This window comes from Mastigoproctus giganteus, chromosome 12, assembly GCF_048544385.1.
Source record: "Mastigoproctus giganteus isolate SK-2022 chromosome 12, ASM4854438v1, whole genome shotgun sequence".
Lineage (NCBI taxonomy): Eukaryota > Metazoa > Arthropoda > Arachnida > Uropygi > Thelyphonidae > Mastigoproctus > Mastigoproctus giganteus.
The window spans coordinates 156,528,453-156,553,496 of NC_143586.1; the positions used below are offsets into that span (position 1 = coordinate 156,528,453).

At 38.7% G+C, this 25,044-nt stretch overlaps 1 protein-coding gene across 1 annotated transcript in view; it reads right to left on the minus strand.

The window, feature by feature from the left end:
- Positions 1 to 15,034: 15,034 nt before the first annotated feature.
- LOC150077534 (low-density lipoprotein receptor-related protein 2-like) overlaps positions 15,035 to 25,044 on the minus strand; it is a 496,886-nt gene continuing 486,876 nt past the window's right edge. Inside the window, exon 35 of the mRNA XM_090385933.1 lies at positions 15,035 to 15,169. Coding sequence (XP_090242059.1) covers positions 15,035 to 15,169 — 135 coding nt within the window. The remainder of the gene's footprint in view (positions 15,170 to 25,044) is intronic.

Sequence of the window (25,044 nt, forward strand, 5' to 3'; positions counted from 1 at the left end):
ACCACAATTCACAAAGGAGGATCAAAGGCTGACACAAGTAATTATAGACCTGTAAGTTTAACTTCTGTTCCAGGAAAATTAATGGAGGCACTGGTTAAAGAAGCACTGCAGGATCATCTAGACAAGACTTCAGTTATAGCTCGGACACAGCATGGTTTGTTAAGGGGAAGTCTTGCCTGACGAATTTTATTGGATACTATGATGCAGTCACAAAAGAACTGGATGCAGGGAATAACTTTGATATTATACAGGATGCAAAAATATTGGTACAAACGATTAGGGGAGGTAGGTAACATCTAAAGGAATATGAATCGCATAGGAACCCATCACCAGAAACGTCACCTTAAGTCGGTACACTGCGCTGTTCATCAGTTCGCGAGAGGGAAAATTTCTTTTTACTCATTCAAGCAGTAGTCGCCGCATGAAGAGCACGCATCGATATACGAACTGTGAGCTGGCAGACATGCACCTAGTGTATGGGTTAGCAGAGGGCAATGGACGAGCCGCTCAGACAGACATGTACCAGACCACCATTTGTTTGCGCGTGTGCATCAAAATTTATACGATTATGGGTCATTTAGAGGTAACAGGAGTAGTGCGGGCAGACCACTTTCGACGCAAACTCCCGCCATGGAAGAAAGTGTGTTGAATGCCGTCCAGAATAATCCTACTACCAGCACACGGCCGTTGCCTCTGCCTTAGGAGTGTCTCGTTGCAGTGTACAGCGTGTCTGGCACGACGATTTCTTACACCCCTTTCATCTCCAAGATCATCCTGCACATGTGGCTTTTGCCCAGTGGTTTCTCCAAGAAAGTGTTCAAGACTTGAATTTTCCAGACTAAGTTTTGTTCACGGATGAGACTTATTTCACTCGGGAAGGCTTATTAACTCAGCACAATGCTCAAGTGTGGGCTCACGACAACCCACACGGTGTGCGCCCCCATGCGCACACCGTGTGGTTTGCGGCACAACATCGCTTCGCAATAAATGTGTGGGCAGGTATGGTCAGTGACTGCTTAGACGGCCCACACCTGTTACCATCTCGCATGAACTCCGCTAAATATCGGATCTTTCTTGGAAATGTTCTACCAGGGTTACTTGACAATGTTTCAGCAAATGAGAGATGCAGCATTTGGTTTCAACATGACGGGGCGCCTGCCCATTATGGAAGATGTGTTCGTGACCATTTGAACAGGTGTTTTGGGCGTCGATGGATTGGATGTGGTGGACCCGTTTCCTGTCCCCCACGCTCACCTGATTTATCAAGCCTTGATTTCTTCTGTGGGGGGGGGGGGGCTGAAATCTATCGTATATGAATCGCCTGTGGAGATGGAATTGGATCTTGTGGCGCGACTCGTCTGCGCTGCTGCTACTGTCAAAGAAACTCCAGGTGCGTTCGACTGTGTCCGTCAATCCATGCTGCGTCGGTGTCACGCATGCATCGCGTCTCATGGTGGAACCTTCGAGCATGTGTTGTAACATCATGAAATGCATCTATCTCCTATTCCATTGTTAATATTATGTCAAATAAATGTTTGCCACTAATTACTGTCTTGTGTCATTTCTGCTTCTTGTGCCTCTGCTACTACTTTCCCGTGACGTTTCCGGTTATGGGTTCCTATGCGATTCATATTCCTTTAGATGTTACCTACCTTCCCTAAACTTTTGTATCAATATTTTTGAGACACTCTGTATATTTGGATCTTAGAAATGCTTTTGATACTGTTGCACATGGAAAACTGCTCCACAAATTGAAGCAGTGTGGCATTGGAGGGAAATTGCTGCTATGGATAAAGGGATGGTTGAGGGGAAGAAGGCAGAGAGTGGTAATCAATGGACACTGTTCATCGTGGACTAATGTTATTAGTGGAGTCCCTCAGGGTTCAGTGTTGGGTCTATTATTGTTTTCTGTATTTATAAATGATATTGATAATGGTATATCAAGCTTAATGTCCAAGTTTGCAGACGATACAAAGGTTGCAGACTATCAGGGGTTGTTAAGGACACTACTGAAGCTATGCTGCTGCAACAGGATCTGGAAAGGTCGAGCAGATGGGCTGAGAGGTGGCAAATGAAGTTTAACATTGACAAATGTAAAGTACTACATATGGGAAACAGTAACCCCACAGAACGTATCAACTCTGTGGTACTACACTGACAGTGGCAGAGAATGAAAGTGACCTGGGGGTAATTGTGCAGGCAGATATGAAGTTCTCTGAGCAGTGCAGATTGGGCTCCAAGAGTAGCCCATGGTGTCTAGTCAATGATATACAGGAATTTTTCTAGCAGGGATAAGGAGGTGATTATTCCCTTGTATAAGGCAATGGTCAGGCTACACCTTGAGTACTGTATACAGGTCCGGAGGCCTAATTTCAAGAAGGATGTAGAGCTGCTGGAACGAGTACAGAGAAGGGAAACAAGATTAGTGAATGGAACAAAGGGTTGCTCTTACAAAGAAAGGCTTAAGTTTTGGAAATTACAGTGTCTGGAGACTAGGCACCGGCGAGGTGATCTGATCTGATCGAGGTTTGAGCATGCTCAATGCTGATGGGATTCTTCTTCTTGCTTAGAATAATCACCTGAGAGGGCATAAATTCAAATTGAGGAAAGACAGATATAGGATAGATGTGCGGAAATTTGCCTTTAGCCAGCGGGTAGTTGGTTGGTGGAACAGACTTCCATCCCTTGTTGTGGAAGTTGATAGCCTAAATAAATTTAAGGCTCAGCTGGACAGGTATTTTGAATGAACGGAGGGGTGAAATGGGAGTGGTTTTTTTTTTTTTTTTTTTTTTTTGGCTCATGCTGCATAAGCTTGCTTTCTTGCATCATATGCCTCTACTAATGCTAATGACGAGATGTTGATTTCTGACGAATGCATTTCGTATATTGGATTCGGCTTTGGTCATGAGGTCTAGGGAAGATGTATTATTCCGGAAACCAAACTGATTATGTTTTGGGATTCAAGGCACCAGGTGAGTCGATGGTGAACCAATTTTTCCAAAGTCTTACTCAGGCAGCTGGTTAGAGAAATTGGTCTATAGTTGTTAGGAATCGAATGGGCTTTTCCAGGTTTTGGTATGGCTATTACATAAGAATGTCGCCAGGAAGTAGGGAATATATGTTCTTCCAGTTCAGTATTGTGAGTGGTTGGTTATAGGGTAAAGGACATGTTGTTTTAAAGTTCAGTTTCCTTTTCTCAGCTTCAGCTTTAATTTTTTGAAAAGATGGTTGATATGCAGTTGAGGCAGACAATTCACAGAACACCATTACTAAGGCATTGGCAATTTCATCAGCAGATGAGATCTCTTTCCCATTGCAATTAATAATAGGAGAAGCCACCATATGATATTTACCATTTAGTTTTTTTCCTAGATTATTCGGGTATCAGTATCTTTGTTGATTGAGGAGGCACATTTTATCCATGAGTCTTTTTTCGCCTTCCGCCGAATATAACGAGCTTTGGCTCTCAATCTCTTGAAGTTAATAAGGTTGGCAGTGGTGGGATGTTTGCAGAAAGTGTTCCATGCTGCATTTTTTTCTCTCTTCGCTTTGTTACAATCAACATTTTACCAGTGATTGGTATGCCTTATTTGAGACTATGCGATGTCGGCTTTTGCAGCTGTTAGTATCTGCATTGTGATATGATCGGTGACAGTGGCTATAGCAGATGACTCTATGATGTCATCATCAAAACATACATGACTGGTAAATTTCGTCCAGTTTGCTTGGAAAATTTTCATTTTGTTTTTGTTTCAGTTTGTTTGGAATGGGTGGTTTGAATACTACAAATCAGTGTATAGTGGTCACTGTTTAGAGGATTGTCATGTACTGCCCACTCTATAGTTGGGAAGAGGATCGGGGAGAAAATTGAGAGATTTATTGCACTGGTTGACTCAGTAGGAAAATGGATATATGTCGGTAAGCCAGTATTTAATAGTGTCAGATTCTCTCTGTCAAGTAACATTTCAATAAGTTCTCCACGTCCATCTGAGACCAGAGAACCCCATAATGGATGATGTCCATTAAAATCTCCTAATAAACAAATAGGCGAAGGTAACTGAGAAATATGATTTTCCAGTTGGTGAATTGTACACGATTGGTTCGGCGGAAGATAAATTGAGACCAGTGTCAGAGTGATACCAATTACTACACGGGTGGCAACAGCTACCAATTGTGTTTGCAATGGAATGTGTCTGGAGGGGACTCGTGAGTCCACGAGTACGGCTACTCCTCCATGGGGGCTGTTAGTATCAGATCGATCTTGTCTGTAGATAGTATAATTTTTGACAGAAATAGATATTTTTTGTTGTTAAATTAGTTTCTTGTAAGCATATGGCAGAAGGATTGTAACGGTGAATTTGTTCGTAGATATCATCAATATTGCTGCGAAAACCTCTGCAATTCCATTGTATGATTTTTTCCATTATTTGGTTTTGTGAGCGGAAGATGGGTCTGTCTGCTTTTTGTAAGTGGATTGTTTATATCTGTCGAGTTTTGATTTTTCTTTTCTTGAAAAGTTTGGGCGTCCTGAGTCATTGCTTTCTTCCATATCACCATCTGCATGTATTTCAAGCAGATCTTCTGAATTCTTGGTATCATCTGTGTCCATGCTTGAGGGGCGAGATTGCTTCACCTCAACTGAATCTAATTTTTGCAAATTTTTCCACTGCTTAAATATGGGGAAGTCTCTGGGATTGAACTGTCAGTGGTGTATTACTGCATTGATCGACTACCTTTGATGGGGATGGATGTTGAACCGAGAGGACTAATCGAGCCCAGTCCGCGATCGATGTGTCTGGAGGGCTGGACACTTCTGTGTGACATGCTATTGATTGGTGAGTATAAGTAGTAGAGGCATACTTAATCTTACTTGTTTTCTTGCCTCGTGGTAGGAAACTTTATTTTCAACTTTATACTTTTGTATTTTTTCCCCCAACTTCTAGAGGTCGCAGTCTTTGGAGTATGCTGGATGGTTGCCCTTGCAATTTGGACACTGTGGGGTTGGTGCTTTACATTCTGTTTGTGTATGAGTTTTACACCCACAGTTTGCACATGTTGCGTCTCCACGGCATGCTGTCTGGGAATGTCCGAATTTCTGGCATTAAAAACATCTTAGGGGGTTCGGAATGTATGGCCGAACGCAACAGTTTAAATATCCTGCCTTGACTGAAGCTGGTAGGTTTGGAGAACTGAAAGTTAAAATTATACCCCGGGTAGGAACTAAACTGCCATCTTTTCGGATCATGATCCTCTTTGCCTGAATGACTTTTTATTCTTTAAGTTCCTGGACTATTCCATCATCAGGAACGTTCAATAGATCCCATTCAGTGACCATTCCCTTTGAAGAATTGAGGGTGGTATATGGTGTGATTTGAACTGGGATTCCACTCAAGGATGTCAGACAATAATAGTTCAGTGTGTCGAGAATTGGTTGTTTCTATTGATAAATTTCCAGATTGGAGACGTTTCACCATTTTTGGTGAAACTGCGGCATGTTCAAGGCATCTCTGAATGATAAAGAGGGAGAGCTTGCCCACAGGTTGTGTTCACAGAGAACGTATTATCAGGAATTATGGTAATTCCTGTCTGTCAGTGTCTTTCTTCATTATCTTCGAGAGAGAGAAGTCATGGTCAGTGTCGTGAGTGTCATCTGGTTGAGAGCTCTTTGGCTCTAAACGTGGGAAATTACTTGTTTCCATCTCTGCTCCTTTTAGCCCCGGAGGTTGTTTTATCCCCCACGTTACCGGCTCCGCTATGTGGTGGCAGGAGCGGTGCCAACAGTGACCAAACGGTTGTTGAAGTAAGTAGAGCGTTAGTAATGAATATATAGAATAAAAAAAGAAAGATGGATTGCCTTTTTCAGTTCTTACTTTTGACCTTTAAAGTACAGAACCACTTCAAGTAAACAAAAGAACATGTGACGCTAGAAAAGAAACAAAACTATATCACTTTGGGAGAGCACTATATATTCGCAGGAAGAAAATCGCTTTGCACTCAGGGCCGCAGCTGAAGTGGAAGAAATGCTAGAACAATGTCGCGCAGCCAGAAACATACATGGCTAAGATCCGGGAATGGAAGCAGCATAGTGGAAACATCTGGTCACCACAAGGAGAAATAACGACCCTTGGGGAGTGGTTTATATTTTAAATTTATATTTACGCCGCCCGAATAATTAAATTCATCTGCCGTGTGGCTGTGTCTTATGTCTGTTAATTGCGTGTGTTCTATGGTCGATTTGTTGGACGAAAAACCCATTTCTGGGGGAAAAACCTTGCTATCTACGCCTAGATCGACTAACTCAGCCACAGAGTGAAAAAAGCCCATTAAAGTTCCTCGCGTCGTCCGAACCCGGGCCTCTTCCATCCAGTGTCGGTAGGACAGTGATGATACCACTGTGCTACCCACGCAGACAAATAAACTCCCAAGAGGATGACTTTGCCAAGAGGCAAAGTCATCCCTGAAACCAAAAAACCACAAGAAAACATACAAAGACATGGCAAGAATCCACAAATAATATCTTGGATGGCATCTTCACCTATTTCCGTCTACTCCTGAACTACTGCTGCTCTGCCACCAAAACTGTACCTACACCACAACATAGGAACAGGATGTTGTTGTTTGGTTTTTAGGAGCATTAGCAGCTTAGGCCATATTGCTCCGGGATATGTGGTGGTCATTACCTGACCTTTCCGCATCATCCATATTTGGTGGTGATGGGCTCGAACCCCGGTCTAATCAAGAAGTGTGTGCTACGCACTGCTGCTCCTTCCCACCTGGCTACGGAGGCATAGGAACAGGAACCGTTTACAAGAAATGAAATGGATAATGCCGCCACTAAACTGCAGAATAGGAAATCCCCAGGCACGGACCTCCTAGACCCTGAAATCATTAGAAAGACAGTTGAAACCATCCCGGATCAATTGCCAAGCCTATACAATAAATGCTTAAAAGAAGGATACTACCCCTCGCTTGGAGCATGGCGGCGTTCCAACTTGTACTAAAAAATCCAAATAAGCCACAGGACCTCCCAGGGTCTTACCAACTCATAGCACTCTTAACAGTGCTAAGCAAACTCCTAGAACACCTCCTGTGAAATAGAAGCTAGCAACACTACGCAAACTCAGGACTACAATCTCTGAACTATTTCAGCTTCAGAAAGGGATACTCAACTGTAAATGCCCTAGAGAACATTGTCAGTGCTGCCACAACAACAAATAGAAAATATTCCCTTGTCATTGCAGTGGACTTAGCCAGGGCGTTTGACACGCTCTGGTGGCCAAGCATCCTCAGCAGACTCTGGGTGACTAACCTACCAACCTTTACAAGTGCATCAGCACCTACCTCTCAAATAGATCCGTCACAATCGCAGCCCCGTACTGCTCGGTATCCAGACCAGTCTATATAGGATGCCTACAGGGCTCCGTGCTGGGCTCACTTCTCTGGAGTGTGGCCCTGGGTGGCTTGCCTATGTGGATGACCTAATTCTGATGCTTACTGAAGACACTAGAGCTCAACTAGAAACCACAGTAAACTGGGCGCTAGCCACCCTGCAGGAATGGGCTGACCAAAATAACTTAACATTATCCCCAACAAAGACATGCTCAATATTACTTCAAGGGACTCTAGACATCAGAAGATTGCCCCAAATTAAAGTTGAGGGGATAACAATAAAACTAACAAAGCTAACACCTTGGTATCATCTTGGACAGGCACTTATCTTTCACTCCCCACATCAACTACTTTCACAACGAAATCAGAAATGACTCTTCCCTTTTTGCAAGAATTACTCACAAGGACTGGGGCCTGAGAAAGAAAACCTTGGCCCTCTACCACCAAGCAGTCTTCCTACCAATCATCTTATATGCGGCCGGAGTATGGTACCACAAAGCAACTAACAGACAGAGGCTTGAAACAACACAGTGCCACATCCTGCTCACCATCTCCAGAGCCTGTAATATAATTAGCCCCCATGCACTCCAAGTTCTCATGGGTGCCCCTCCCCCTGGAATTGGAAATAGTTCAATGTGGTCTCCTCCACCACCTTTTGAAAGGCAAAACTGCCACCTGCCAAAACTTTACAATACACCTAACTAGCAACATCAAAACAAAGAGGCTTACCCTACACCTACAGAAAAATTAGCAAACATACTGGGATAACTCACAAAAGGGCTCAATAACTTGGAAATTTATACCTCTGATACTCAGTCTATCCAAAATATCCACACTGGCTATCACCAGGACTACTAACTACCTATCGGCCACAGTGCCATCTGACAAAAACTAACTGACTTTGGACTCAGCAACGCACCTCTTTGCCTGGCAATGTAGGCCAGGAGAGGATATAAATCCCGGCATTCATTATCTACAAAATGTACTGACAGTTCTTCCAAATTCTAAGATAATAGTCTCCATGGATGCCAACTCGGTCAAGCCTTTGGCACAGCCATACAGTTGACAGAACAGGAACACATAATGGCCAACTCTTAACAGACTACCTAGCTATTCTACCCTACAGGTAATAAATAGACCCCACAACCTACCTACCTACAGTAGTACACTGTGGGAAAGTGATATAGATATAACTTTGGCCACTGCTTCCATATATACCAAATTACAGATTGTATGGTCCAAGAAGCTTGGACCAGCTCAGGGCTATAATTTTTATCTTAAAGACACAAATAGACAGCCAGATACAGCTGCCTCAAGATATAATCAGATACAACTTAAAGAAAGCCAACTGGCAGATTTTCACAGATGAAATCCAAAACCAAATAGAACAGCAGCAGCAGACTCAAATACATAACTATAGCCTAGATGAACACAAAATAAATGTCACAATTATGCTTCAAAAAGCATCCAATCTAGCAATACCCAAAAGAAAACCAAAGAAAAGTGATGTTCCCTGGTGGAGCTCTGAACTTGATATACTCCAGCAAAGGGTGAACCAGGCCAGAAAATACTTCCAGAGAGCAAGGGCAACTTGGCCCCAGAATGAGGTTGATGCTCTGAGAGATTCCTCTAGGAATCTCAAAAACTCATATACTGCTCTAATAAGGACAAAAAAGAATGAATGTTGGCAGGCCTTGGTGGGGATATCCAGTAATGCCAACCCTTGGGGTGTGGTCTACAGGGTTGTCACCAACAAACTGCCAAGAGGTGATATGGCGAACTCTACAATTAAGGCAGATGGAACTACAACTCACACTTGGGTGGACTCTGTTAATAACATATTAGATCATTTATTCCAGTCTGAGAACCAGGGGTTAACCCAGGCTCAGAGTGACATAATGGCCAGTAACGAAAATTATAGCAATATGTCAATAGAACCACCCTTCACCATGGAAGAACTTCAAGCAGCACTCTTAAAAACTAAAAACAATAAGTGCCTGGACCTGACTTAATTGAAATAGAAACCATTAAAAAGTTAGCAGAAATTTCTCTTGATACTCTACTGAACTTGTTTAATCACTGCTTGGCTGAGGGTTTGTTCCCAAAAATCTTAAAGAATCCTACTGAACCTAAATCATACAGACCCATAGCTTTATTGCCTATCCTCTATCGACTTAATTTATATTATACTGAAGCCAACCAAAATTCTGAACAGCAATTTGGTTTCAAGCAAGGATCCTCAACTGAGGATGCCATGCACTATATCCTAACAACAGGAAATAGTGATCAAAAGTACATGCTGGCAATATCTATTGACTTCATTGGTGCATTTGACACCCTCTGGTGACCAAGTATCCTCAGAAGACTCCACCAGACAAATGTACCAAAAAATCTATATCTATGTATAAACACGTATCTTGGTAACAGATGTGTAGTAGTTCACACACAGTTCCAGGAGAGAGCCCTTGATTAATTAATCTGTAAGATTTAGTGATGTTAGAAAAGGAGTGGTTGATTTTAATAATGAAATGACAATCAGATATGTAATCACACAAGAGTTTAATATTTTCATTCTTAAACCTAGTTGGTCTAGTAGATAGAAGCAGTTGATGATTGATGGAGTCAAAGGCTTTTGAAAGATCAAGGAACAATGTCTCCCTAATCCACAAGGTAAGGATTTTTTTTTTTGGTAGTTGTTGGCGCATCGGCTTCTGTGGCCATAATGCACCTCCCAAGGTTTTTTTTGCAGTACTCTGATCCAAGCCCGAGGCGGGATTCGAACCCGCGACCTTTGGGTTGCCAGGCAGACACTTTACCCACCTGGCTAGCCTGGTCAGCCCACAAGGTAAGGAGCCATAGAAGTAATGACCAATTATAGACCAGTAAGTTGGCCTTCTTTGTTTGATAAAATTATGGAATCTACAGTTAACGATGCAATACAAGACCATCAACATCAGTAATATCCTAAATGTCTTGCAGCATGGTTTTATGAAGGGATAATATTCCCTTACTAATCTAGTAAATGCCTATGAAGTTATAAAGCAATTGGTTGTGGAATATCTGGAAGTTAATAAGGCTTTTGAGGCAGTTCCTCATCAGAGGCTATTGTATAAATTAGAATAGGTCAGTGTAACAAAGAACATCCAACAGCAAATTAATGTGTGATTGAAAGACAGTAAACAGAGGATGGTCATAAATATATATTCTTCAGAATGGACTAGAGTAGCAAGTGAAGTTCCCAAAGGATCAACATGGACCTCTTGTTTCTTATTAATGAAATGAAATCAATGAGGGAATACAGGGGATGCTGACAATAGTTACAGAAAAGGTTGGGAAGGTGGATAATAATTAGAACCAGTTTATGCTGCTTCAATAGGATTTGGACCAATTGCAAATGACAGCTCAAAATTAATGCTGGCAATTGCAAAGTACTGCACTCCGGGAAGAGAAACTCTAGTAGTTTATAGATTAGAGGGGAGAGGAATTTAAGGATATACTGGATGAGGACTTGGGGACTGCAAAACAGAAAGACATGATGTTTAACATATAATGTAAGCAGGTTCCAAGAATGATTCATAAAGTTCCCTGTATGATTTGTTGGAATTTTGTAACTAGAGAGAAGGGGTTATCATCCCTTTCCATAAGATGATAGTGCAACTGCACTTGGAGTATCCAGTTCTGGAGACCATATCAAAAGAAATATATAGAACTTCTAGAGAAGGAGAAAAGAAGGGCACTATATCATCTCTATGAAGGATGGATTAGAAGAGGTCTACAGAGCTTAACAAATAAAGTTCTTCTTTATACTCCGGCACAACCACCAGGTCAGTGCCAGAGTATAAATAAGAACAAACATTAATCAATACAAACATTAATCTCATTTAGCAGTCATGGGATTGAACCCCGGTTCACTCAGTGTATGCTACTGCACTCTCGCTCCTGACCACTTGGTTACTTTGGGGGTGTTTGATTGAGGTGTATAAGTCCCTGAAGGGAATTAGTAAAATGAATGAGGGAGGAATACTCTCATTGGTGAGTGAGACAGCAACCAGAGAACTGAAATTAAAATTTAGGGAGTAACAGTAGATTGGGTCTTATAAAGTTTACCTTTGGGCAGCAATGTTGTGGAATGTTGGAATAAGTTACCTGCATGGCTGGCTGAGGCAGAGAGCTTGGCAGGAAGAATTGGATAAGTACTATTTTTTGATGATGGGAATAATGTTTTTTGGCAGATGCAGAATGTTTACTTCCTTACATTATTATTATACCATTTTAATATAAATACTATTACAAACACTATTTGTTATTTTTCTTTCATTTAGGCTAACTGCAGTAAGTAAAGTGTGATGGCAAAATTGCAATTTGAGTACTTCTGTTTCTTCTGGAAAAAAAAAAAGGCTAGAGTTCAAACTCCGCTGCTGAACAAATTTGTGAAATTGAAGGTGTGGTCAATAGAAAACAGCAAACTGGTTTAATTGCTTCAATGACAGACACACAAGCCTAGTCAACAAACCTTGCTCCAAATGAAAGATCATTGTGAACGAGGCTCTAAGCACAATGCTGAAAGAAGCCACATTCCATTACCTGTGAATTGTCACCTGCACTTGCCCCTTCCAATGACACAATTGCAACTTGCACAAACTTGGCTGTGTCAGTATATGATCTTGACAAGATTGTCACAAATTGAGTGAAACACAAGCACAGCAGTGTTGGTGTAGTAATAACAAATGATGCAAGAAAGCAAGCTTATATAGCATCAGCAAAAAAAAAAAAAATAATAATAATAATAAATAAAATTAAAAACCCTACACAGTTCACCCATCTGTACCCTCCAAGAGTTTGTCTAGTTCTTCTCTGAATTTATTCAAACCACCCACTTCAACAACAGTGGAAATTTGTTCCAACAATCAACCACCCACTGGCTGAAGGCAAATTTCTTCACATGAATCCTGCACCATCCTTCCTCAGTTTGAATTTATGCCCCATCATGTGTGTAATTCTCTGCAAGAGGAAGAATGCCATCAACATTTATCTTACTCAAGCCATTCAAGGCCTTGAACACCTCAATTATATCCCTGCAAGTGCCTAAGTTTCCAGATGCTGCAATTTGCAGGACTGATCTTGGTAAGAGCACCCTTTTGTTTGGTAAGAGCACCCTTCCCATTCCAGGAGCAGATCTACATCCTTCCTAAAGCAAGGCCTTCAAACCTGTATATGTAATCAAGATGCAGCCTAACCATGGCCTTCTACAAAAAGATAATTACCTTATTTCTGCTAGCAAAGTTTCTATACATCATTGACAAAACTAATGAGCTGTCCTGGCAACCTGTCTTTTCTACTCAGAGAACTTAATACTGTGCAATTACCCCAAGATCTTTTTCATTCTTCACTACCCTGAGTGTAGTACGACACAGTTGATAACTTACTCTGAGATTACTGCTACCATATGCAGTACCTTGCATTGTCAATGTTAACCTTCAACTGCCATTTCTCAGCCCATTAGTCCAATGTTCCTAGAGTCTGTTACAGAAGATCACCCTGATTACTGTCGTTAACCAACCTGGCAATGTTTGTATTATCTGCAAACTTAGACATTAAGCCTGATATATCTTCATCAATATCATTAATAAATATTGAAAGCAGCAATGGGCCCAGCACTGAACCCTAAAGGACTCCACAAATAACTAATGTTATTAGTGGAGTTCCCCCCCCCATGAAGAGCAGTGCCATTGATAATCACTTTTTCTTCTTCTACTTAACCATCCCTTTATTCAGAGCAGTAACTTGCCCTTAACATTACACTGCTACAGTTTGTACAGCAGTCCAAGTACTTCCTGAAATCCAAGTATATTATATCAAAATTAACTTTTTGCATCCAGTTCCTTGGGAACTGCATCATAGTGACCTATGAGATTGGTTAGAGAAGACTGCTCTTAATAAATCCATGCTGTGACTGCAGTATAATTGCATTCCTGTCCAGATGGTCCTGCATTACTTCTTTAACCAGTGACTCCATTATTTTTCCCTGAAACAGTTAAGCCAACAGGTCTGTAAGTACTCATATCACCTTTTGATCACCATTTTGATTTGGGGATACATTTGCACATCTCCAGTCCATAGGTACCACCCCTGAATCCAAGGGTGCTCTCATAATTATGGCTAAGGCTTTGCTTACATCCTTTAATATAACTGGATAGCTGGATTCCATCTACCCAACAATTTGTCTACTTTGTTTTCAATTATCACAAAATCAATCAACTTTCTTGTTAGAGAATTATTAAATTTCTGACATTCCCTGCCCTAAAGAATTCCTCATGTGAATGTAGATGCAAAGTATAAATATGATGCAAAGTATAATGGTTGTTTCATCAGGATCTTTAATAGTAGTGAGGTGTAATAGATTTCAGAGTGCCTGAAATGTATTTTCATTTTATTTTAATCAGTCTTAACTTTTTCTCTTTAGTGTTCCTGCTTTTTTTATTTTATTTTCCCATTGCCTAGTTTCTTCCTAATGAAGTGCCAATCAGGGCTGAAATGACCATCTGGAAGTTGGAAAAGTTTTATAAACTAGACAACAGTCAAAATTAAAAGCCTGGTTGATTTCTGGTATTCACATTTATTAGTGGTTCTTTCACTTTGATGCTTATGTCCAAGGTATGAACTTTCAGGTTATGAAGTTTACAGACATGTGTGCAATTTTACTTAGTTGTGTTTGTCATTTGAGATGCAGGAACAGAAAGTACCTTCTTAGGTGGAGATGCTAACTTTGAAGACTAGAGTTGTGGATGTGGTAAATGTTGTGACTTATTTCACATAGTATAATAAAGTTTCTTCCTGAGAATATTTTTTTAATTATGACTAACAAAACCTTAACTTTCTTTCTGAAACCTGGAAGATAATTTTTAAAATGCCTTATACAAACAACTTTCCCATATTTCTTAGATTAGCCAGAATAATGTCTGTAGGTGTGGATTGGTAAAATGACCACACAAGGTCAGAGGAATTCACAAAATACAGAGATCAAGAGCATCAGTACTAGTCAAGTGGGTTTGAACCATGATCATTCAAATGCATGTACTTCTGTACCCTTGCACTTGATCATCTCTTTCTATCTAAAAAACCCTTTACCACAAAAACAATCAGAATTACTCAAATATCTACCATTCAGTTATTATTTGTACTGTACAAGGCTTGTCCAACAGAAAGAGAAGTGTAGTGTAGTTTCATAGTGCTGCCTCATTACAAATAAATACAATTTTACCTCTCAAAAGGGAAGTGCTATTTATTTGTTGCTTTGCATGGAAGCTAGTTGCAGCAATCACTGCAACTTGAGAAATACTGTAAAAATCCAAATTCCTTTTTTTTTTAATTATGGTATTTGTATAGCAACTCATTAAATTCAAATGGACATAAGCCCATCAGCCAAATAGCTCAGTTTTAAACATGGTATGCAAGGTCTTCACACAATATAGTCAAGACAGAGGACTACTATTGATAAATCTTATAATCAAAGACTTTATTGCTCGGAGAAAGCTTATAAAAATAAATAATTTTACAGAATAAGAAAATTTGCGATAAAGCAGTAAATGTTTGTAGTCAAAAAAGCACTATAAACAAATAGATTAAGAACCATCATTATAGTAAATTAAATCCATTCAGAGTGTATATGTTGTCTGATGAATTCTTCTGTCTTTGGAGGAGGATTTTTATGACCCGCTGCTGAATATGCATTGTGAACAGGAGACATCTGGAGACATTCACGTAATGAGATTTCAGCAGTCTGAAATTCAATAATAAATAAACCTTCGCATTAATATTAGCAGCACTATTATTATCTGAGTTTGAACACACACACACACACACACACACACACACACACACACAGTGAGAGTCCAAAAATGCTTTTATTTTTATTCAAAATTAATTACAACCTGATCGGAATGTACTTATTACACCATTCTAAAAGTTTCTGATTCTGATTCTAAACGTTTCTAAAGTTTCTAATAATTCAGTCATTGAAGTAAGTGAAGGCATCCAAAGAGATTATGTTTAGTTCAGTGGCTATGTTTTTATATAGGAAGTCTTCTGGTGCTAGATTGGGAGAATAGGATGGATGATTGAGCTGCACAATGCCATGTTTTTCTTCGAAATGTCTTCACAACAAGGCTGGAAGGGGCAGTGTTGTGTAACAAGAACCAGCTCCCTTTCTCTTGAAATTATGGTGGCTTGCCTGGAAAATGCACTTCAGTAGTATTTGAAGGACCATAGAATGCAGCATATTGATTTTCTTTCTCTCTCTCTCTCTCTCCCTCTCTCTCTGTAAAAATTATTTGTGAATCACACAGTCTTGATTTTACACTTCTGTAAACAAAACTGTCTGGGCCTTGGTAATGATAAGTTGACTGCAAGTTCTAATGTTTGATCTCTGGGTTGATTGTACTGAAACATCTAACACTCATCTCCAGTGACAATAGTCAGGGAAATTAGGATTGCCAAGACTGGATGAAGTGTTTGCATGATGACACTCCATTGCTTCTGTTCTGCTCATCTGAGAGGCTGTGTAGTGGCACAAATTGTGCACAGACCATCCTTTTCCCTAAATCTTCATGCAGATTTTGCAAATCATCTTTTTTTTTTTTTAATTCCTATCCAACTCATCATCCAGAGGGTCAAAACAGTCTGTTGCCACAATTTCCTGACCTTTTGCAATTCTCTCCTCATTTTGAGAGGTTCACAGATGTCCACTTCTAGGCCATCATGAATATTATTATTATTAGCCATATGGTGCAAGGAAGCCTGAGGCTTATGCTGCACCAGCCAAAAATAAAATTCCTGAGTTACCCTGAGAGAGAGAGAATTAGAAAGGAATCACCAAGAAATATCCTAATATGTCTTTGAACCATTTATACCATTCAAATACTCCGGCACAACTTACAAATTTCATTACCACAAACAGTTTTTAAAATTTCATACATTTCTGTTGCAGATTTTCTAGCAAAATATGATATTTGTTCATTGCTCCATTGCAAGATCATGACATGGAGTGTTAATGCTACTAATGAAATTGGTTGTTACTTGCAACCTGTCAGCCTACTGGACAATCTCAATCTCTGTACCACCATTGGTTGGAGGTTTGAACTACACAACATACACTTCCATTTATTTTCAAGTTCATTGAACATGTCAAATTCATTGAACAGCACCAGTCCTGAAACTTTATTGCCACACCGTGTGTGTGTGTGTGTGTGTTCTGCATATTTCTGAGATGGTGGTGGGGTATACTGCACCACAGATAAATAGTAATCAATTATAAGACATAATTAGCATATATATTACAGGAAGTGTTTATTTGCTGTACATAAAGAATAGACCAGTGTTTCTCAATCTTTTCGTTGTTGTGACACACTTTAAATGCTAAAATTTTGATCCTACGTTCCTAATTTTTAGCATTTTAGCATTAATAGGAAGGGAGGAGGGGTTATGCTATTAGGTAAGAAACACAAAATCCAAAGAAGTAAAGCCAGTCGACATCGCTGGACAGTGCAGTGTCAAGTCAGTTTGGTGTGACATTAGCATTGGGAAATCAAAATTGAGAGTAGGAGTGTGCTATAGGCCTAATGACTCTGATATTATATTTGTATTATATATATATATATATATATATATATATATATTTGGCCATGCGAGTACTAGGCTTTGTTTTATTATTTTTCGCTGCATAAGGACCACCGCTATGCAAATTATTGCATCGGCTGTTTGATCTTGGTATCATTCCGTCGTTCCATGGATTTGTTTAGCGTTCGAAATGCAGTGATTCCGACTGTTATTGGCCTCGTGGTCCTCTGTCAAGATGGGGCATAATGGTCAGTCTATTTGATTTTATTAATTTTCAGTTTATTTGGACAAGTAATGTTGTTAGTGTCCGTTTCCACCTTAGTGAGATTTCACATAATTCAGAAACAGGTGCCATCGAGGGTGCGCCGCTAAATTTCTTTTAATTTGCTTAATTTCTAAATTATTTACCCCCCCCCTCCATATTTTTCTGTTATTGTTATTTTATTTGGTTCAGTTCATTTTCACTCTACTGGTTTGCCATGCTACTGGCAATATCCTATTTAATTTAGCTTATTATATGCAATATGTAGTGGATTGTGCTTTTCTGCTGTCACTGATGTTAGCTTTTTCTATTATTTTTCTTATTTATTTTAATATATATTTCAGTAATTTTTATATTTCTATTTAATTTTTGGATTAATTTGATCATATATATATATATTTTACACACGTGGTGTAATCGCAATACGTTATATTATTTTATAAATTTGTAGTCTTTAAGATGTAGTATTATTATATAAATCTATACAGAATTTAGGATTTATTTTGCTACAGATAAAAATGTTTTCATTAGCAAAATGCTATGAAAAATCATTATCGTTTAGCATTATACTTTTCTCTTAACTTAAAATGTATAGGCCACATGAAATGAAGATAACCTAATCTAGGCTAACTTGATTACAAAATTGTACGAACAATAATACTTACGTAAAATACCATTAATCGATAATAATCTACAATTAAACGTGTGTGTGTGTGTGTGTGTGTGTGTGTGTGTGTGTGTGTATATATATATATATATATAAAATAAACTTAAGTGAGAATAATGATTAAAATAAAAATGCCAGCAGCATGGCAAGACAGAAGAGCAAAAATTGTGAAATTATACGTAACGATTAAACCAATAGGGAAGGAAGAGAATAAAATTATTGTAGCAGAAACTAAGATAATTTAGAAAGTCTAAATACAAAGATAATAAAATATAATCAATTAAATTTTGAATAGCCAATTAAATGAAATTTAATGGTGTCCCCTCTGACAGGCACCAGGTCCAAATTTATGTGAAATATCACAAACAGAGATGTGAACAACTACAATAAAATAAAATAAAACAAAAACAGAAATAGACTGACCATTATGCCCCATCTCAACAGAGGACCACAAGGCCAATAAGAATCAATTGTAGAATCAGCACCCCTATCCAATCCCCAGAATTCGTGATATTTCATAAATTTGGACCTGGTGCCCGTCAGAGGGGGCACCATTAAATTTCATTTAATTAGCTATTCAAAATTTAATTGATTATATTTTATAATCTTTGTATTTAGACTTTTCTAAATTATCTTTGAGAGTTTCTGCTACAATAATTTTATTCTCTTCCCTCCCTGTTGGTTTGATCGTTAAGTATAATTTCACAATTTTCGCTCTTCTGTCTTGCCATGCTGCTGGCATTTTTTTATTTTTAATCATTATTCTCACTTAAGTTTATATCTCAAGCATCATGTAGAGGAAAATGCTCTTTGCTGCTTCTGATGCATGCTTTACCCCTTTTTTAATGCAAGATTCAGTTTTCAATTATTTCAAACATTCAAATATAAGTATATCACATGACAGTAGTGGGCTGATTTGCTAATGCTGCACCTATGCTGCCATCCATAGTTTATGTTTTGCCTATATAATCTGGTTAAGATTACTTTTGTCAGTGGTGTGGCTTTGCATTTTAGTGCTTGTATCTGTCCTATTTTTAATTTTCGCTGCATCAGGACCACTGCTATTCAAATCCTCTGCATTGGCAGTTTGATCTGGGGATCGGATAGGGGTGCTGATCCTACAATCGATTCGTCTTTGTGGCGATTTGTCTGGCAATCGAAATGCAGCGATTCCCTGACCATTATTGGCCTTGTGGTCCTCTGTTGAGATGGGGCATAATGGTTAGTCTTTGTTTTCGTTTTATTATTTTATTTTATTGTAGTTGTTCACATCTACGTTCGTGATATTTCACATAAATTTGGACCTGGTGCCTGTCAGAAGTGCCATTAAATTTCATTTAATTGGCTATTCAAAATTTAATTGATTATAATTTATAATCTTTGTATTTAGACTTTCTAAATTATCTTTGAAAGTTTCTGCTACAATAATTTTATTCTCTTTCTTCCCTGCTGCCAAATTAATCAGGCCTTTTTAATTTGTTGTGTGAGGAGGAGCTTCTTAGGATGACAGGCTACAGGTCCATTTTTGAAGAGGCATCTTCTGACTGTTACTGCACTTGCTACCATTCCTGTATATTCTTCCCATCCTGTTTTCAGTTCAGACAAAGAAGCTTTACGGTTTTTAAGGCATAAGCGCTTCAAAACACTGTCCTGTTTTGGCGTAGAGGCTTGTTTGCATCCGGTTCCTTTTTTTTCCTATCAGCAGAGCCAGCAATTCTTGAGTTTGGAAAGAAATCTACTCACTGATTACAAGACACTCTATAAGCAGTATGACGGAAGAACATCCTTCCTCACATAAAGCAACAATAGCATTCTTTCTTGGTGGTGTCAACAGCTTGTAACTCATCATCCTGACACAATCAAGGAATGATTGTAACTCTTGCAGAGCGTGCTTATATAGCCGAAAATAACAGCTGATGCAATATTACGTCATCACATGGGTGTCAATCTTATCTGATGCATTCTGTAAGAAATATTGCCACATTCTTACATTATTCAGACGACAATTACAATTTTAAGGGGTGATGCACTTTCTTTGAACATTTTCTTTCTTTGTATATTATAATAATTATAATATATATACATATATTCACAAACTGGAAGTTATTTCTGTACTTCATTATTTCTGTACTTGGTTTGAACAGAGCACAGTTTTTTAATACGAGGATTTATTGTGGATAGGCTTACTCTCAACTCCTCTTCTTCCGACTTTAGTCTCTTGTCTTTTTTATTTATTTAATCTCATTTGAAGTGGAAACCCTGTTTTGCACAAGTAAGTGGAATATGGCAATAAAATTCAATTTGCCTCTTCTAAAATTCATGGATGTTCATTTTAAATTCTGCTAATATTCAAAATTTGTTAATATTCACTGTAGAATTTGGAAATTCACTTTAATAAAGTGAATTTCGAGCAACTGGTCACTATGGATCTCAGCCAATTCTCCTTTCTCTCGCAGACCAAGTTCTAGCATTGGAAGGTTTCTTGTTGCAAATGGGTCTCTTACCCACAGATATGGACCCAACACTGAACCCTGAGGGACTCCACTAATAACATTAGTCCACGATGAGCAGTGCCCATTGATTACCACTCTGTCTTCTCTCGCTCAACCATCCCTTTATCCATAGCAGCAATTTGCCTCCAATGCCACACCGCCCCAGTTTGTGCAGCAGTCTTCCATATGCAACAGTATCAAAAGCCTTTCTAAGATCCAAATATATAATATCAAAGTTATTCCCTGCATCTAGTTCTTTTGTGACCGCATCATAGTATCCAATCAAATTGGTCAGGCAAGACTTTCCCTTAACAAAACCATGCTGTGTCCAAGCTATAATTGAAGTCTTGTCTTGATGATCCTGCAGTGCTTCCATTAATTTTCCTGGAACAGAAGTTAAACTCATAGGTCTATAATTACTTGTGTCAGCCTTTGATCCTCCTTTGTGAATTGGGGTTACATATGCACATCTCCAGCCTATGGGTTCCTCCTTGAGTCCAAGGAAGCTCTCATAATTATGGTTAAGGGTTAGCTACTTCCTTTGCTGCCTCCTTTAATATAACTGGTCCCATCTACCCCAGGTAGATGGGACCAGTTATATTAAAGATCCCATCTACCCCAGGTGCCTTTCTTCTGTTTATCTTCAACAATTTCTCCTCCACTTTACTCTCAGTTATTACAAGATTATCTAGCTTACTGCCAGAGTTTACTTCACCTCTGGCATTCCCCTTCCTGAATAGCTCCTCATGTGTGAATGTAGATGCAAAATACTCGTTTAGTTTGTTAGCCACCAGAGTACGATCATCAAAAGTTGAACCATCAATATCCAGTGGACCAATCTGATTTTCCTTTCCTTCTAGAGTTTACATAGGTAAAGAACTCTTTTCTGTTTTTCTTTGCATCCTTTGCCAAGGATTTCTCATAATCTGCCTTCGCCTGCCTAACCTCCTTTGTAACTTCATTACAGATCAGCTTATATCTATCAGCCTTCTGTGTCACATGTTAATTTATATGTATCCCATGCATTTTCTTCTCTGCCATGTCTCATTAGTTCATCTGACAACCATTTAGGCCTGAACCTTGAACAATATTTCTTAGTTGATATGTAATGCCTAGTAGCCTCCAAGATAAGTTCTTTGAATGCTTCCCATTTGGAATTTGCTGTTGGTAACATCATCAGTTGGTCCCACTGTATAGAATTTAAATACTGTCTCAGACCATTGTAGTTGCCTTTACGAAAGCAAAAACCCTTCCTTTTACCCCTGATGGTAGTTCTCTTTGAGTAAATTCCACTTCAGCACACTGATCACTGCCACCTACTGGTTCCTTTATCTGCAGATTCTTAATGCATGAAGAATCACTACTGATAATCAGACCAAGAGTATTACTCCTTCTAGTTGCCTTCCGAACATGCTGATGTAGAAAACAATCATCCAATAAATCCACAAAAGCCTTGCTAGTGTGTGAGTGACCAACCCAAAAATTCATGTCAATATCTGGGAAATTAAAATTTCCCCATTATAAGACTGATTTACTGGCCCACTATTTCCCTGTACAGTTTCTTATTATACTCATCAGAGTCATTAGGCCTATAGCACACTCCTACTCTCAATTTTGATTTCCCAATGCTAATGTCACACCAAACTGACTTGACACTGCACTGTCCAGCGATGTCAACTGGCTTTACTTCTTTGGATTTTATGTATTTCTTACCTAATAGCATAACCCCTCCTCCCTTCCTATCCTGTCTATCCTTTCTGTATACATTGTACTCCCCAAATTCCAGTTCTGCATTCCTTATATCTGTGTGACACCACGTCTCTGATATCCCAACAATATCTGCCTTTGATGTTTTGAGCAATACCTCAAATTCATCAAATTTATTTACCAAACTCGTAGCATTGGTGTATATGCAAGTATACATGCACCTGTTCCTATTCTTAGCTACCCTAACACAACCCATGTGTTTACTTGTACCGCAATGACTCCCAGCAGTCTCTGAAATATCCTACATCTTGTTTTCCAGGCTGCTGCTCAATAGAAAAAAATAGTTGGTTCCATTATTGTTTTCTGTATTTATAAATGATATTGATGATGGTAAATCAAGCTTAATGTCCAAGTTTGCAGACAATACAAAGGTTGGCAGGGTTGTTAAGGACACTACTGACGCTATGCTGCTGCAACAGGATCTGGAAAGGTTGAGCAGATGGGCTGAGATGTGGCAAATCAAGTTTAACATTGATAAATGTAATGTACTACATATGGGAAACAGCAACCCCAGAGCAACGTATAAATTCTGTGGTACTACATTGACAGCGGTAGAGAATGAAAAGGACCTGGGAGTAATTGTGCAGGCAGATATGAAGTTCTGAGCAGTGCAGATGGGCTCCAAGAGTAGCCCATGGTGTCTAGTCAATGATATACAGGAATTTTTCTAGCAGGGATAAGGAGGTGATTATTCCCTTGTATAAGCCAATGGTCAGGCCACACCTTGAGTACTGTATACAGGTCTGGAGGCCTCATTTTAAGAAGGATGTAGAGCTGCTGGAACGAGTACAGAGAAGGGCAACAAGATTAGTGAATGGAACAAAGGGTTGCTCTTACGAAGAAAGAGCTTAAGTTTTGCAAATTACAGTGTCTGGAGACTAGGCACCGGCGAATTGATCTGATAGAGGTGTATAAAGCCTTGAATGGTTTGAGCATGCTCAATGCCGATGGGATTCTTCCTCTTGCTCAGAATAATCACCTGAGAGGGCATAAATTCAGAAGATTGAGGAAAGACAGATGTAGGATAGATGTGCAGAAATTTGCCTTTAGCCAGCAGGTAGTTGGTTGGTTGGTGGAACAGACTTCCATCCCTTGTTGTGGAAGTTGATAGCCTAAATAAATTTAAGGCTCAGCTGGACAGGTATTTCGAACGAACGGAGGGGTGAAATGGAAGTGTTTTTTTTTTTTTTTTGGCTGATGCTGCATAAGCTTGCTTTCTTGCATCATATGCCTCTACTAATGCTAATATTTTTTGGTATCAAGGGATGGAAAGTAATGGACAATTTGTCTTTAACAGCTCAAATGTTTTACTTATTACATTAATCATTTTAGCATAATTTGTTTTGGCAATCAAAAAAAAATTCCTAATTTTTTTTCATTTACCTATTTTTTTGATATATTCACCTTTTCTTCAAGGCAAACTTGTTAGTAAAAGTCAGTACATTTTCCTATGTGCCTTGCATACTGATATTTAATTTATTAAGCTGCACGAATAAATCTGCTAGAAAAGCTAATTTACAGCACCAAATTTCATCACTTAATCACAAAATTCTGATTGCTCCAGTGAAAAAAAAACATGAGCATTTCCTCACCAACTCATCCATTCACATGAGTACATTTCCTTTTGATAGCCACCAAACCTCAGTAAGCATTATTAAAGAAAAATGATCAGACTCCAGTTCCTCACATAATTTTCCAAAAATATGTATTTTTTGTGGTCTGGTTTTGATATAATTGACCATTTTAACCGCTTGATCAAGTACAAGTTTTAAATTGCATAAATTGTCTTTGCTACTAGAACTTGTGTATAAAACAATGTGTTGTAATAACATTTGAATTGTGTCATTTTACTAAGTTTACAAATCCTTTTAGTGCTCCTGTCATTGCAAAAGCATAGTCTGTACAAATAGCAACACACAACTTCCATAATATGCCACACTTTTGTAAATAATTATTCATTACTTCGAAAATATCTGGGCCGTTGTTCTTTCAATGAGTTCTTCACAACAGCAAAATTAATAATTGTGTTGTTTTCAATAAATCTGACAAATGCTATTAATTGGGCTTTCCCACTAATATCTGTAGAATTATCTACTTGTAATGCAAACAGTCACCCAAAATTATTAATATGTTGAACAACTTGTTCTCCAATATCACGGACATTTCTTTTATATGCCTGCTGTTTGAAAATGGTACTGTCGTTATTTTTTCCCCAGCTTCCTCTTCCAAAATACTTTTCATGATTACCCAACATGCTGGTAAAATCGGACTTTCTGCAGTCAGCTGGTTTTTTTTTTTTTTTATCTCGCCCGTTCGGCTACTAAATAGCTGGCATCTTTAGCTTTATCAGATATTTTTGCCATACTATAAAATTCTATACTTTGTTTTAGAGTAGAGGCCTGCAGTCTTCTAAAATATTCCAGTTTTGGAAAATAAATTCTAGTGTTTTATAGAAAAATGATGCTGCAATTTATTCGGCACGATTGATTCATTTGACAATTTTAAACCACATACCAGACAAAGGTAGAGGGCAATCTTGTGTACCAGTATATGAAAATCCCATCCCCAAATAGTCATCATATTTACGACGTTTTCTTATTTTTTGATGTTGATGGTTGTTCGTTTTTGTCATTTTCTGCAAGTTCGTTATCAAGTTGCCTCTTCTGATTTCCTTTCACTAAAATTTTATCCATTGCTAATAATTTCTAAAAAGAAGTAAAGTTACTTCTAGAATGTGCTAATACAGTTAATTGAAAATCCCTGTTCTATATGAATTAACTGAATATGACATTTTAGGAATATAAAAACAAAAAGTACTTTAACACAAAGGAAATTTCTTACTATGCTGCTTA